The sequence below is a fragment of the Megalobrama amblycephala genome, linkage group LG3 (genome assembly GCF_018812025.1).
Source record: "Megalobrama amblycephala isolate DHTTF-2021 linkage group LG3, ASM1881202v1, whole genome shotgun sequence".
NCBI classification, from domain to species: Eukaryota; Metazoa; Chordata; class Actinopteri; order Cypriniformes; family Xenocyprididae; genus Megalobrama; species Megalobrama amblycephala.
In genome coordinates, this window is record NC_063046.1 from 42,385,755 (window position 1) to 42,401,466 (window position 15,712).

The 15,712-nt window shown below is 36.8% G+C and overlaps 1 protein-coding gene across 1 annotated transcript in view; it reads left to right on the forward strand.

Moving 5' to 3' along the window:
• Window positions 1–15,712, forward strand: part of gal3st3 (galactose-3-O-sulfotransferase 3) — a 37,252-nt gene that overhangs the window by 15,614 nt on the left and 5,926 nt on the right. Inside the window, exon 2 of the mRNA XM_048185516.1 lies at window positions 15,184–15,281. Coding sequence (XP_048041473.1) covers window positions 15,199–15,281 — 83 coding nt within the window. The 5' untranslated portion in view covers window positions 15,184–15,198. The remainder of the gene's footprint in view (window positions 1–15,183; window positions 15,282–15,712) is intronic.

Sequence of the window (15,712 nt, forward strand, 5' to 3'; positions counted from 1 at the left end):
ACAGTGTGAACACATGGATACACATATCTCAGTGTGCAATGGTCTGATTTTCTTGAAATTACAGGAGGTATGTAGTAACAAATGCATCAATTGGTTAAGACATCAAGTAGGATAATGCATTCTTTTTTTCTTTTTATAATCTGAGCTCAAAGATGGTAGTGTGCTTAATGGGTACTTGAGCTTAATAGGTACTGTACGTTTACAGCAGCAACTATCTCCATCTGAGATGGCACATCTAAGGACTGTTCATGATGCATGTTGTATATTTGCTTTGAAATGACAAAAGCTTTTATCTGATTGCATCTTTAGAACATTGCACAAGTGTTTTGAGTTTGTAGTTCTTAAGATTTGTCTGTCTGATCTTCCAGACATTGAGTTGTACCTTTTTTTTTTTTTTTTTTTTTTTTTTTTTTTATAATAGAGAGCCCCCCCCCCCCCCCTCTCTCTCTCTCTCTCTCTCTCTCTTTCTCTCTGTATAAATAATATAGATTTTTCCTGGGTTAAAAATGGTCTTTGCATCATGGATGCACAGCCGACAAATTGCTTACCATTATTTATTGGCACAGCTTGTTTGTCATTATTACAAAAGAATAAGAGGACAGAGCAGAGAGAAACTGAAACTTTTCACAAAATCAGGCTCAAAAAGCAAGTGATTTTGTATTAACGTGGTCTGCGTGTTTATTGGAATTCTGGACTTACCCAGGGGTTTACAGACAAGTGTTTTTGCTGTGAGAAAATTCACAAATCAAGCAGGTCAAAATGACACTGGTTTCAGTCTTCTAAGTATCCAACTTTTGGAGTTATATGCATTATAAAATTAAGAGTCACTGTATAAAAACTCCAGTGTTTTGAGCAGTGTTGAAAAATCTCTGATTGGCCATTGCATTCACACGCTCAACAGATATGTCTGTGATTGGCTACAATGATCAACGCTTCAAAAGCATGTTGTAAAACTTACACAAACACTCACGGCAGCATTTGATAGCAGCCGCCTATCAGCGGGTACCAAAAATACCCTCTATTCAGCACTACCGGTACTACAGAAATGCTGGCGTTTTTCACATTTTATCACTGACTTGGTACCAGTACCAAAGTACAGATACTTTTGACAACCCTAGCATGTCAGTATGGACCAGTCACCTGAATCTCAGAGGAATATTTCCAGCACCTTGTTGAATATATGAATTCAGGCAGTTCTGAAGGCAAAAGTGGGTCAAACCCAGTACTAGAAAGGTGTACCTTTTATAAGTTACAAGACATTTATGTGAAACAATTTTTCGTAACATTAATAATGTCTAATGTCACCTTTGACTCCTTTTAATGCATAATTGCATATATATATTTCTATTATAAATGCTGCCAATGATTTACAGATGAGAGGAATGGTGAGCATACAATGGGTAAGGCAGAAGTGCAATGTGGGCTGTTGTGGTTTAAAATTACTAAGCAATGTTGTTACTTGCCATTTTCAAATAGAATATATTTTATCTGCTTTCTGCTGTGGCTCATCCAGTCAGAATTCAGAGTGGGAACAGTTTTATACTTTTTGTTTTTTCAGTTTTAATAATTGTTTGCACTGACATCAGACGTATCATTGGTTATAAATAATCTGATCTTTAGGTTTTGAGTTGATCTAGTTCAAATAAAAAGAGAATCTTTTTGATTTGTGAAGTATTTAATAATCCAAAAGACATTTCATATACTTTTCTTATGTGTAAGTCAAGTAAAATATCTGCTTATATCTAAATATATCAAATATATAAGTTATAATCTTTAACTTCTAGGTTGCTTGTGTGTGTTTGTGAGAAGATGTAGATGGTTGGGGGTTTGCTGATGTATCTATACAGTAATATTTGAGTCTAGAGCCGCTTAGTAACATAATAGTGACTTAAATAGTGGCTTCTGTCACAGGTCCCACATACAATCACTGTTCACAAAAAAAAAAGTCAAGTTCTTTTTGGTGCCTCATTGGGCTTGACAAATCCAAATCCACAGACAAATCCAATGCTCAAACCAGCATCCTTAACCCAAATGGGGATGTTCTCAGTACAGTTGTATGTGTTGTTAACGGATTAGGTCACACCTTTGAAAAACAAAAATAAATCTAAATGTAAACGAACCGAGACTTATGAATGTTTTTGTGGATAATAGCTCAAACAAGGGCCCTAGTGCTGCCCATTGAAGGACTATTCTGGGTTTAATAAACTTAAAAGCTCTATTGACAGCCGAGTTTAGCCTCATTCATAACTGATTTGTCATTGGCTTTTAAACTTTATTTAAATAAGTATTTTAAATGACACTAATAGAATTTCTATATGTTAAACTATATACTTTTTATTATATGTACATGGCTTCACCATTCATAAAATATTTGAGACAATGACTGGGAAAAAAAACTATCCAATGTGAGCTGTCACACAGTGAATTCTGGGAATGTCAATTTAGATTAGATCTATTAGTTTTTTTCACCATAAACATATCCTTAACCAATTAACAAGTTTTAACTTTAGCATTTGTACAGTCTATTATATTTAAAATTAAGCAGAGAAAGACAAAGTTTCTTTATATGCGCGCACTGTCAGAGAGACGCACGCACATGAAGTCGCTGCTTATAGAGCGTGTGTGTACTGAGGTGAGTTCTTATTGGTGCCTTAATAGGCTTGAAAGTTAAATACACATACTTGTGTCAAAATGACCATCTTTACAAGTATTGTTGTAAACACAATCATTTATATCTTAAGTGAACGCAAACAGCTGAGAAAGGAGGAAACAAGTTGCTCAAGTTTAGGAATAGGAATGTTGTCCCATTCTTGTCTAATACAAGCTTCTAGTTGCTCAAATGTCTTAGTTCTTCTTTGTCACATCTTCCTCTTTATGATGCGCCAAATGTTTTCTATGGGTGAAAGATCTGGACTGTAGGCTGGCCATTTCAGTACCCGGATCCTTCTTCTATGCAGCCATGATGTTGTAATTGATGCAGTATGTGGTCTGGCATTGTCATGTTGGAAAATGCAAGGTCTTCCCTGAAAGAGACGACGTCTGGATGGGAGCATATGTTGTTCTAGAACTTGGATATACCTTTCAGCATTGATGGTGCCTTTCCAGATGTGTAAGCTGCCCATGCCACACACACTCATGCAACCCCATACCATCAGAGATGCAGGCTTCTGAACTGAGCGCTGATAACAACTTGGGTTGTCCTTGTCCTCTTTAGTCCGGATGACATGGCGTCCCAGTTTTCCAAAAAGAACTTCAAATTTTGATTTGTCTGACCACAGAACAGTTTTCCACTTTGCCACAGTCCATTTTAAATTAGCCTTGGCCCAGAGAAAATGCCTGCGTTTCTGGATCATGTTTAGATATGGCTTCTTTTTTGACCTATAGAGTTTTAGCCGGCAACGGCGAATGGCACGGTGGATTGTGTTCACTGACAATGTTTTCTGGAAGTACTCGTGAGCCCATGTTGTGATTTCCATTACAGTAGCATTCCTGTATGTGATACAGTGCCATCTAAGGGCCCGAAGATCACGGGCATCCAGTATGGTTTTCCGGCCTTGACCCTTACGCACAGAGATTGTTCCAGATTCTCTGAATCTTTGGATGATATTATGCAGTGTAGATGATAACTTCAAACTCTTTGCAATTTTTCTCGGAGAAACTCCTTTCTGATATTGCTCCACTATTTTTTGCCGCAGCATTGGGGGAATTGGTGATCATCTGCCCATCTTGACTTCTGAGAGACACTGCCACTCTGAGAGGCTCTTTTTATACCCAATCATGTTGCCAATTGACCTAATAAGTTGCAAATTGGTCCTCCAGCTGTTCCTTATATGTACATTTAACTTTTCCGGCCTCTTATTGCTACCTGTCCCAACTTTTTTGGAATGTGTAGCTCTCATGAAATCCAAAATGAGCCAATATTTGGCATGACATTTCAAAATGTCTCACTTTCAACATTTGATATGTTATCTATATTCTATTGTGAATAAAATATAAGTTTATGAGATTTGTAAATTATTGCATTCCTTTTTTATTCACAATTTGTAGTGTGTCCCAACTTTTTTTGAAACGGGTTTGTAGTTTGTTTTCCTATATGCTTGTATTTGTATCTGTATAATTTTTATATTGAATTTTTTTTTTAATTGCGCTTAAGTTGTTTTTAACACCTAATATTCCTTTAAAAATGTGGGATTATAGGACAGAGTTTATAAGTTCATCAACCGGGAATCATTAAATCAGTAGAATCATATAAGTCACAGGAACACGCAGTTAAACAGAAGACAAGTAAATTTTTCACATTTTATTGCACTAGGCTGGAAAGACCTGCTATTGTCATCACTCTTTACATTTACATTTACATTTACCTGTTGGGTGGGCTTACTGTTACTATTTGTTTGCGTTGTTTGTTCTGACTGCAATTTACAGAATGTGAAGAACGTAAGCACGATCTGTTCCGCAGCATGTGATTATCATGCAGGTTTCTTTATAATGTTGACTTGACTGCTGGCATTTGGAATCAAAACAAATGCCTTGACACATTTTACAAATGGCAAATAAAACATTGAATAGTAATATCAGTGATTGGACTTGTATGTAGGTATAATTTTATACAATATAGATTGTTACAAAGCAGATTTACTTTAACAGGAAAATGATTCAATGATGCAAACAGTTCATTTCGGATGTAAAGCAGCTCTAAAAGAAAATGGTGTCATTGTTCAGCTGATATTAATTGATCTTTGCTGACATTCAGGGCTGCACTGTGGTCGTGTCTAGGTGCAGGTCCACCATCTGATCTGGATACGGATAGGATACAGCTGACTATGGTAACCTCAGGATAAACAGAGAGACTAATATTATAGTGTAGATGCCATTCTTCTTACAATGTGACAAGTGCATCAGGTGTTATGGGAAGTTTTCCCAGTTCCGGTTGACCTAATTAATGCAGCCTAACAATCCATTAACAGATGTGAATTAGAGAAATGTGATGATGTGTTGTGTATGCCAGTTTATTGAGATGTGGTTTTAGGTTATATTTAAACTGACAGATTGTGTCTTCTTCCTGAACAGTACTAGGAAGACTGTTCCAAAGTTTAGGTGCTGAATAGGAAAAGGATCTACTGCCTGTGGTTTATTTTGATATTCTAGGTATTACCAACTGGCCAGAATTTTGAGACTGCAATAGACGTGAAGGTATACAGTGTTTAATAGGGAGCCAATACAGTTTTGACAGAACCGGGCTAATATGGTCATACTTCCTGGTTCTAGTAAGAACTCTAGCTGCTGCATTTTGGACCAGTTGTAGTTTAAGCGAGCAGGACAACCACCCTGTAGAGCATTACAATAAATCTAGCCCTAAGGTCAGGAACGCATGAACTGTTCCGCATTTGTCATTGAGAGCATATGTTGTAATTTAGATATATTTTTAAGATGGAAAAATGTGGTTTTACAGATGCTAGAGATGTGGATTTCAAATGAAAGATCGGTATCAAAGAACACACTTAAGTTCCTAACTGACGACGAAGACTTGACAGAGCAGCCATCACTTCTTAGTATTCTAGGTTATTACGTGCATAGGTCTTTACAATGACATGAACTGTATAAAGGTCCTAGATCATGTAATTTTCACAACTCACAAATTTCAAAACTGTTTATGGAGATTTTGGAAAGACAACATTCCAGCTGACAACTGGAATGTTGTCTATTGAACACACTGTACTTCTATACCTCACAGTCTTTCTGTCCGCATTGTTTCTGTGATCAACCCCAAGGGCAAAACTGATGAGCAGCAAAAATAGTGTGATTCATCAGGTTCCTTCTGCATCCAGAAATTGTCACATGCAGAAAGTTTTGACAAGGCAATTAGAAAGAGAAATATAGCTGCAAGCAGCAATGCGGGGCCAAGCACCGAAGGCAACTGAAAATAAGGAATAAATAATAATGAGAAAAATTAAATAAGAAATGATGAGAAAAATGTTTGGGTTGTAGCGCAGTGCGGAGCAAGAAGAGAAAAAACAGCAGAAATTGAATGTACTTGAAAAAAAGGTGGTTCAGAAGTAGAGGTGAGAATGAACACAAAATGAACAGAATAATAAATAAGAAGAAAAATGTCTGGGTTGTAGCGCAATGCGGAGCAGGAACAGAAAAAAAGACCAGAAGCTGAGATGAAAATGAACACAGAATGAACAAAAATAGATTTAGTTCTAATTAGAAGAAGAAAGATTAGTACAATACTTATTGTGATTAAAAAAAAAAAAAAAAAAAAAAAAAAAAAAAAAAGGAATTAAAATGACAACATTACAATTTTATAAAGTTGCCCTAAAAGGGACTCGAACCCAAAATCTTTGGGTAAGGTGATTATTAGGCATCTGGCTTTACACACTGAGCTACTTGAGGATACATGTTCATCAGGTTGCTGAAGAGAAGTTTAAATGTGAAAATAAGCACACACAAAAAACATTACTCAGCATGTTAACCAGATTAGCATGCTAAACTGACTTAATGCTAATGCAGCTTATGGTTAACCTGATACCTGAAGAGCCACATTAGAGAGAATGGCAACTGGTTAGCATGCTAAGCAATTAATATGCTAAGCTAACTAGCATAAGACAACAAACAGAGACAAAGTCACATTCAAAGACAAATATCTCGGGAAGGGTAGCGAATATCAAAAAACTGTTTAGTCATTTCTGTGCGGCCATGGAGACCATTCTGTGTTGGTCATAGAGACTCCATATTTGGTTCAACAACTTTTCATGAGCATCTCAAACTTATTTGTACCAATTTTGGTGAAGATATGTCAAATTGTTTAAAAGTTATTGCAATTTATGACAAAATTAAAAATGTCAGACACAAGCTTCTCTGAGCATCTGATGTTGACAAATTCGATATCCTCGGACTCGGACTCAAGGAATCCATAGACCCTAAGATCATGATTTTCTGACAAACTGTTCAAAAGATATTGGCCAAAATAACCATTTTCCAGATCTCATAAACTGTAGGTGGCACTGTTCCAATATTGGGTATGGACCTTAAGATCCTGGTTCTGATGAAGCGTACCAATTTTGGTTTCGATTGCTCAAAGTTTGGCCGGGATGCAGCCTCTGAACCAATTTTGGGTCGACCTAAGTTTGTGACATCATAACTTTTGAACAAAAATGAATAAAAAAAATCTCTTGAGTCAGTTCTATGTTGCTTGGTCCAAAGATCATGTGACCAAAGTTTGGACAAAATTGGAGAACATTTGAAGGAAGAGTAGTGAAAAAAAGGAATACTGCACTTTTCAAAATGGCAGCTACTGTAATGGGCGGAGACTTAATGTAAGATGGTGATTGGAATCAGCATAAGAAGAGGAATCAGATGTACTAAATAAGATTTTTCTAGAACAAATGGTTCAAATGTTATAACTAGGGATGTCCAGATCCGATCACGCGATCGGAAATCGGGCCCGATCACGTGGTTTCAGACTCGATCGGAATCGGACGTTACCTCCCGATCAGGACTCGGATATATATGCATTAGGGGTGCAACGGTTCTCAGTAAAAAATCGAACCCTACGGTTCTCCACTTACAGTTAGGTACGCACTTGCACCGCGGTCCATCTCGAATGACGACGCATCTATTGGTTAATATGGTTTGTTTAAAATAGCAACGTGGAAAACAGACAGACAGAGTTCAAATAATGTATGTTTCAGTCGATGGATGCGCAAAACGTTACAACAACGATAATCAGAAAGCGTGGACAAAACAGTCACTCTTTGTAAACTGTTAACTGTGAGTGCCGTATGCTCTAATGTCCAGTCATTTACGCCGTCATCACCCGGGTGTTGATACAGGTGAGACCTGAACAGCACACGTTGCTGTCTGTGTTTAAACTAACTCATTTAAGCCTTGCTGATTTAAACCTTCAAGAACAAGACGCGAAAGAGAACTCGCACTCGCTGTGAGAAGATTTGTGTGCACTCATCCGAAGCGCGCACACGCTTATTTCAGTCAGCGCGCAAATACTGAGTTCTCTTTCAAGTCTTGCACTTCAGCGGGCAAATTCATACAAAAATTATGTCAACATGCCCGTCTTAGCGAGTATCCTAGCAAACATAGTCGGTTATGTCTTAAGTGAACGTATATTAGTCGAGAAAGACAGCGCATGTGTAACAGTATATGTACTGGATCGTGCATGTCTTATAGGGAAAAAAACTATTCCTGCTGCCTGTTTTTAATGTTAAATCAAACAACAAATAACAAAGAAATCACTCACTGCTCTTGACTGAATAGTTTTTGTAACTTCAATAATGATTAATCTTTATTTATTTTATACAGTAAAGATAATATGCAGTGTAATTTTATATTTGATTACTTTATCCATTTTCTGTATGTGAAAACGATTGTTAGATTCCTGAAAAACCTGAAAAGCACTGTTTTTTTCGCTCTTCTTTATTCTTTTTCATGTATTATAGAAGTATCGGATCGGGACTCGGTATCGGTAGATACTCAAAATCAAATGACTCAGACTCGGACTCGAGGGCAAAAAAACGTGATCGGGACATCCCTAGTTATAACCTTTAGAAAAGTGAATTTTTGAACTGGTGGTGGCGCTATAGAGTTAGTCATAGAGACTCCACATTTGGTTCAATGACTTTTCATGAGCATCTCTACAAGTGTGCCAAGTTTGATCAGTTTCTCATGTTTCGTTGATGGGGCTGCCACAGACTCCCAGAGGGGAGGAAGAAGAAGAAGAAGAAAAATAAAGTAAACTAACGGATACAAGAGGTGCCTTAGCACCTTCGGTGCTTGGCCCCTAATAAAGTAAACTAACGGATACAAGAGGGGCTACAGCGCCTTCGGTGCTTGGCCCCTAATAAAGTAAAATCCAGGTCTGGAGAGGGAAGATGAACGGCGGCCCAGTCCAGACAACCATTGCTCTCTGAATTTGTCTTTTAACCCCAAATGCCAATCACAGGTAACACTCCACACCTGTACCTGACGCTCGCTCTAAAAAAAGAGGCGAAACCATGGAACACCACCACCTAGTGGACAAACATAGAAACACTCTGGCCCGTAACAATACGTAAATGCATGGTTGCAAATTAAAAGTTATAATGTATTGCTTTTAATTAAATTTTTTAAGTTGCAAACATCATTTTGATAAGTTGTTGACAATATTGGCATATTGTTGTATGCCACAGACCCTCGTTTGTCCCAATAATAAGAGCATCTCTGGTAGAAAGTTTTACAGACAGTTTGAGGATCCAGTGGAGTTACAAGGTTTAGTTAACTTCATTGTTTAAATCCACAGAGAGATGTAAAGGGTGACCAATAGTACTGCTGTCAAATCGATTAATCGTGATTAATTGCATCTAACATAAAAGTCTGTAAATATATGTGTGCATGTAAATCGATTAATCGCAATTGTGTACACACACACACACACACACACACACACACACACACACATTTTATATATATATATATATATATATATATATATATATATATATATATATATATATATATATATATATATATATATATATATATAATAACACAAACATTTGTTAGCTTTTAATCATGATTATTCGATTTGACAGCACTAACCAATAGTAATTTATGAAAGTCCAGTGACAAGTATTATCTTATTTGTTCAGTAAATTTACGTTTAAAACAGTTACATTTGTGTTATGTGCTATGCTAGCTGTTAATTTGAACTGAAATAGATAAGATACATTGGTTCCAGGGCCACAAAGCAAAATTAGTTGGAACTTAGTTTTTGAGTTATCAGCTTAATAATTTGTATTTATGCCATGCATTTTTAAGTTCCTCTTGGTGTAGTTTGTTAGTTGAAGCTGTCATAATTCAAAAATAATAATCTTTGAGCCAAAACCTTTGTTTTAGAGTGTTTGTCTGACCTAACGCGTACTCTTAACCACCATCTGTCCCAGACATCTATAACGTTGCATGCCTGTCTGGCCTCTCTTCATGTCACTGCTGAATTGGTCACACAACCTTGGCTATATCACTGTAACCCGACACCTTCTCCAGAGAGTGTCTTTCGACAGTTCCTCAATAGAACCACTCAGCACCGTAGGATCACAACTTGACTCTTGGTGATTTCCCCAAAAAGCCACATTTTGATTCCAACAAAAAAGCACAGATCGGATTCTAATCTCCTTGCCTTCACCTCAACTCTGGCTTTGTGTGGCTTGAATGACAGGGAATGATTGTGAGGCTGTTGCAGTATTACTGGTCTTAGTGTACAGCTAAGGGGTTTATGTGTTACGTTCAATGATGATGTTTTTAACAAACAATCCATGGCCAAAAGTGCGAGTACACCCAAACCCCGTGCTCGTATGTGCTTGTTAAATTTATAATTGCAAAACCATGGATCTTTGCTTCTTGAACAGCTTCCACCTCTTTTTGATTGTCAATGAAGTCAGGCACTGATGGTGGTGGATTTGCCTGTTCTAGTTCATTGGGGTTCAGTGGATTTTGTTCTCCATTTCATTTGCTGTCATTAAACTGTTTTATGTAAATTATATCAGCTGCTACCCACCCTGCTCTCTAAATAGTGCTGCACTTATGAGGCATTTTTATAGGCCAACCCAGAAGTTAGCGTCACCCTGGTTCCCTTGACAAAAACCCAATAGGATTTTTCCATTGTCTTTTTGATTATTGAAGAAAATAAGCTCTGTACCCAGCAAGAGTGTATGATTCTTATAAATATCTTGAGCTTGTTAACCTCAGAACTTATTTCATGTGGTTAACTAAAACCCACTCTAAAAGTCCATTTGTCTTCTTAAAAATGAACCAAAAGTGCTAAAGTGCTAAAATGCTAACTCGTTTCTGGGATTTGGCATATAAAAATACGAGGTTCGCTGTCTTTGACTTTCTTGTTTTAATCTGTGGACACTCCAAGATTCTGTAAAATTTAAATTTCATAATTGTAGAGTATTAAGAGCTAAATGTTCTTCAAGTTTCTCACTCTTCAAGCAATGAATTTGCACAACTTTTTCAGTCATTCATGATTATAAGGACTTCTACTTTCATATAAGTTTCTACATTTACAATTAGGCTTCCTCATATTTCCAGGTTTTCCAAAAAGGTCTGAACCCTGGTTCTTCTAATAAAAAAGATGGGTACATTTAAAATAATACATTTTTTACCCTATTTTATTGCTTGTTTTGTCTTATTTTAAATCAATTTAAGTCACCTTCAGGCCCTTTGGAAGTTTGCTGAGGCACCCTGGTTGAGAACCACTGCTCTAGATATTGATATTGGCATTAGCCATTGGCAAAAACACATATTTGATGACCACTGCTATAAACGAGTACAATGCAATACACAAATGGGATTTAATGATATCATGTAAAGAGTGCAATGTTGAAATGAACAAGAATAAATTAGAGTTTTGGTTTTGTTTGTTTGGTGAGTAATGTTTAAGGCCCAACGGCGGTTTCCTACAGGACGGGGAAGGTTTCTTGCACGTTCAGTCTTTTCAGTGTGGCAAAGTAGTTTAATTCCAAGTAAACTTTTATCTGACTCCATTTTATTATGACCTCGAATTTGGTTTAGAATGTCAACTGATTATTAGTCATTTGTATAACAATTTAGCTATACATTCGATTATTCTATTTAACTCTTTACTCTTATTGTACTCGTTCATTCAGATTCCTATAACGCACCGGCCGGGCATACGATCTCATACGCACAATCTAGTCAGTCTTGGTCATTAGACAGAGACGATGACTAATATTCTAGAATACGTTTATTTAGTCCCCATAGATCTGAACACACCGAATTAAGGTAAGATTACTTTTACTCTAAAATATCAGTTGGTGTGCCCCACTGCTCTAAACTTTACTTTAGTCCGTTACTAACCTGAGCGTAGATTTGTGGGTTTATGGACTTAACGTAATCTACTAGAGTCAATAATTTCAGAGTAAGTCAGAATAAAGTCAAATGTAACAATTTATTAGTCAGGTAAATGTATCATGCCAATTACATAATCATTTCAAAGATGATCAATACAAACATCAAATGCTCAGAAACGGAGTAAAAGATGAATACCTGACATTAGAAAAAAGGACACTCAGCAATGTGGCTCATCTGATTACAGGATCGAGCCCTGAGCCTCCTGCAACATCTCTTTAAATACCCAGACCAAGACAGAAACTTCGGTAACACTTTACTTGAAGGGGTGTGCATAAGACTGACATTACACCTTCATAATCTTGACATGACACGTGTCATGAATATGAAGGAGGTTTTATGCATGTTTATGACAACTGTCATTAAATGTCATTCGCTCAATTATGTAATTTTTAACGCAAAGATGACATTGTTTGAGATGTCTTTGTTACGACAACTTGACATAAACCAATACATCATAACCTGTCAGTGTCTTTGTCATGACAACTTGACATTAGCAAAACATCATAACCTGTCATAAACATGACATAGCAGATTAATTATCAAACTTAAAAAACTACTTAGCTTTATGGGTGAACATTACATTACATTATTTTGGTAACACTTCAGTATAGGGAACACACATATAAATGATTAACTATGACTTTTCCCTCAATAAACTCTTAATTTACTGCTTATTATAGTTAATTGTTAGGTTTAGGTATTGGGTAGGATTAAGAATGTAGAATAAGATCATGCAGAATAAGGCATTAATATGTGCTTTATAAGTACTAATAAACAGCCAATATTTTAGCCATACGAATGCTAATAGTAATAAGCAACTAGTTAAAAGACTCTAAAATAAAGTGTTACCATTATTTTATAACAGTGTCATCTTTTTTAAGAAATTTGAAATTGTCTATTATCTGACCTTCTGTTGGTGGAAACTTAAAAAAACAAAAAACAAAAACAAAAAAAACATGAAATGAAAAATAGTCATGACGCTGTTATAAAATTATTTGTCAGAGTATTGTCACTTAATGACATTTTAATGACAAGTTCAATTTGTACCACTGTACTTGAGCTCAAGATACATATTCATGACACTATTATAATGGCCTCATGACAGCCAATGTCAAAACCAACCACATGACAGTTTAATGTAATGTTAACCCATAAAGCTAAATAATGTCAAATTGTCATGACAAAGACACTGACAGGTTATGATGTATTGGTTTATGTCAAGTTGTCATAACTCGGACATCTCAAACAATGTCATTTTTGCATTAAAAATGACATAACTGAGCGAATGACACTTAATGACAGTTGTCATAAACATTCATAAAACCTCCTTCATATTCATGACATGTGTCATGTCATGATTATGAAGGTGTCATGTCAGTCTTATGCACACCCCTTCAAGTAAAGTGTTACCGAAACTTCTTTCAAATGGAAACATGAGTTCTTAATGTGAATTTGCATTAATCAGGGTCCTAGACCGAGTAGTTTACACCTTTTGGGGACAGAAAGCCATTTGCATGAAAGACCCTATGAAGGTGGACACACCCATTACAGAGAGCAAAATATCTCTAAAATCTTAAAACCTTTATTACCTTCTGGTTTACTTCTATGGGGAATGAGACCTTTGTACCAGTTGCACTGAGACATTTCAGATGATACCAAACATGTATAGTATTGTATGATAACTGTTCACATTGAACCATATAGATTTTGGGTGAATTTCAGGTCATCTCCGTATGTAGAGAGAAGAGATGGGGGGAAGAGGGGGTGAAGGAAGGGAAATGTAGATTAAGGCAATGCTGAGATGTGATCGACTCGGATGGGGATGCTAATTTTGCAAGAGAGAGTTCAAATGTTAATTTCCTTTGTTTTCTCAAAGAGTAGCCCTTTCTTGGTCCAGACAGTCTGGCATTAGTCTTACAATTGCATCTGAATTGTCCTTTGATGTCATGGGGAATGTGATTTTGTACCCTAGTCTGGTGCGGATGCACAGAACGTTTTTAAAGTTCATGACCAAATCTGAAACTATATCTGGGCATTTATTATGTAATGTCTTTTATCTCACACTGTGGTGTTGCATACTTGAGTGCGTGTAGGTAGGTGGATGGTTGCGTGGGTGATTCGTGTCTTCCTCTGCCTCTAATTTTCTCTTCCTTCTTATGTTCTCTTACAGCACAGAAAACACACACCGACTCTACCAAATGTTTTCCATCTCTGAGGGGGTCTCGTGTTCTGCCATAACTTTCTGGACCATTAGAAACATAGTCAGCACAGTTAAATAATGGCACCTAACTGAGAGACTCACTAGCCAAAGAAGAGCTTCTTCAGGGCGCTCAAGTAATTTAAGTTTTAATAGCACATCTCTCTTCGAGCGGCATGGTTTGAGGTATCATGTCCGCAGCACCAAAATTTAAAAGGTTTAAAGGTTTGCTACAAATCCCTAACTTCAAGTATAATGAGGCTTTAGCAAACCACACTTAAATTTACTTGCTGCACCTCTTTTCTTATGAGCTTTTACTGTGCTACATGATACTGACTCTAAGGAACATTGCACTCTTGTCGTAGGTGATGGTTTATATTACCATTAGAAAAAGAAGCCCAGACACCCAGTCGCTGTTGAACTCTGGCCTGCATTATTTGTTTGCATCTGCATTTTAAGCCTGAAGTTGGGTTCAGTAAAACATACTGGTCACGCACTTTCTTGTGCATATTAATAGTGCAAAAATGGTAAGAAATGGTGCAAATTTAAAAGCCAGTTGACTTGGCTTTTGTAATGCTAATACTAATTAAACTACAGTAGTATCAGGGCTTGATCAGTGGAAATAAAGGCAGGTTATGTAGAAGTGCCATTTGATATGGTGAAAGAGAAAGGGAAAGTGAGATGAGATAACTGTAATTAGAAGCCAAAGGAAGAGGTGGCCCTGACTCGTATGGAAGATATCCAAGACTTTAACGCTAGACAGGCAGCAATGTCAGAATGCTAATACATGACACCTGTCCTGTCCTTGTTCTTGGTTTGCTCATTTTCTTTGTCTCTGTACATGTTTTCATGACCCAAAAAAGCTACTTTGCAATTTGAGATCCAACTTGTAAGAAAACACTGTCAACTAAACCAATTTTTACACAATCAACCAATTCCTCTACTGAGGAATTCGTTGGCGTTTATGTTGCTGAAGAGAGAATACTTGGTGTTCTGGATGCATGTTAAATGTAAGAGTATTGTACACTATTGTAATTTCCCATTCTTCTCTTTTGCAGTGAAAGAGCCTGGACATGTCTCAGAAGAAGATATTCCTAGTGTTGATTGCAGTCAGTACTGTCAGCTTGCTTCTGCACCATGGGGGTCACTTAAATTTGTAAGAGCCTTTGAAGAGCACTGCTTTCATTTGTCCTTGTATCATTCCTAGTGACGCACCAAAATGTTTTTTTTTTTTTTTTTTAAACAAAGAAAAGAGTTTTCATTTAGCCAAAAAAAAAAAACTTTTTTTTTTTTTTTTTTTTTTCAAAAATTAAGTAATTGTGTTTGGTCTTCATGTGCTTCCTGCTTTACCTTGCTGGTTTAGCTGCTTGGCCAACTGGTCTCCTAACCTGACTAGTTGACAAGTGCCCGCAAACCAGACCCAGTAGAAACCAGCGTGGCCAGCTAAAACCAGTAAACCACCTTAAGCTTAAAGGTGGTGTAAAATCCATACTGTTAAAGCCTAAAGATGGTTTTATCAGTAGGTTTTTTGTTTTTTCTTATCTTTCCACACTGATTTTCAAAGCTTACTGTATTGTGTTGATTTCT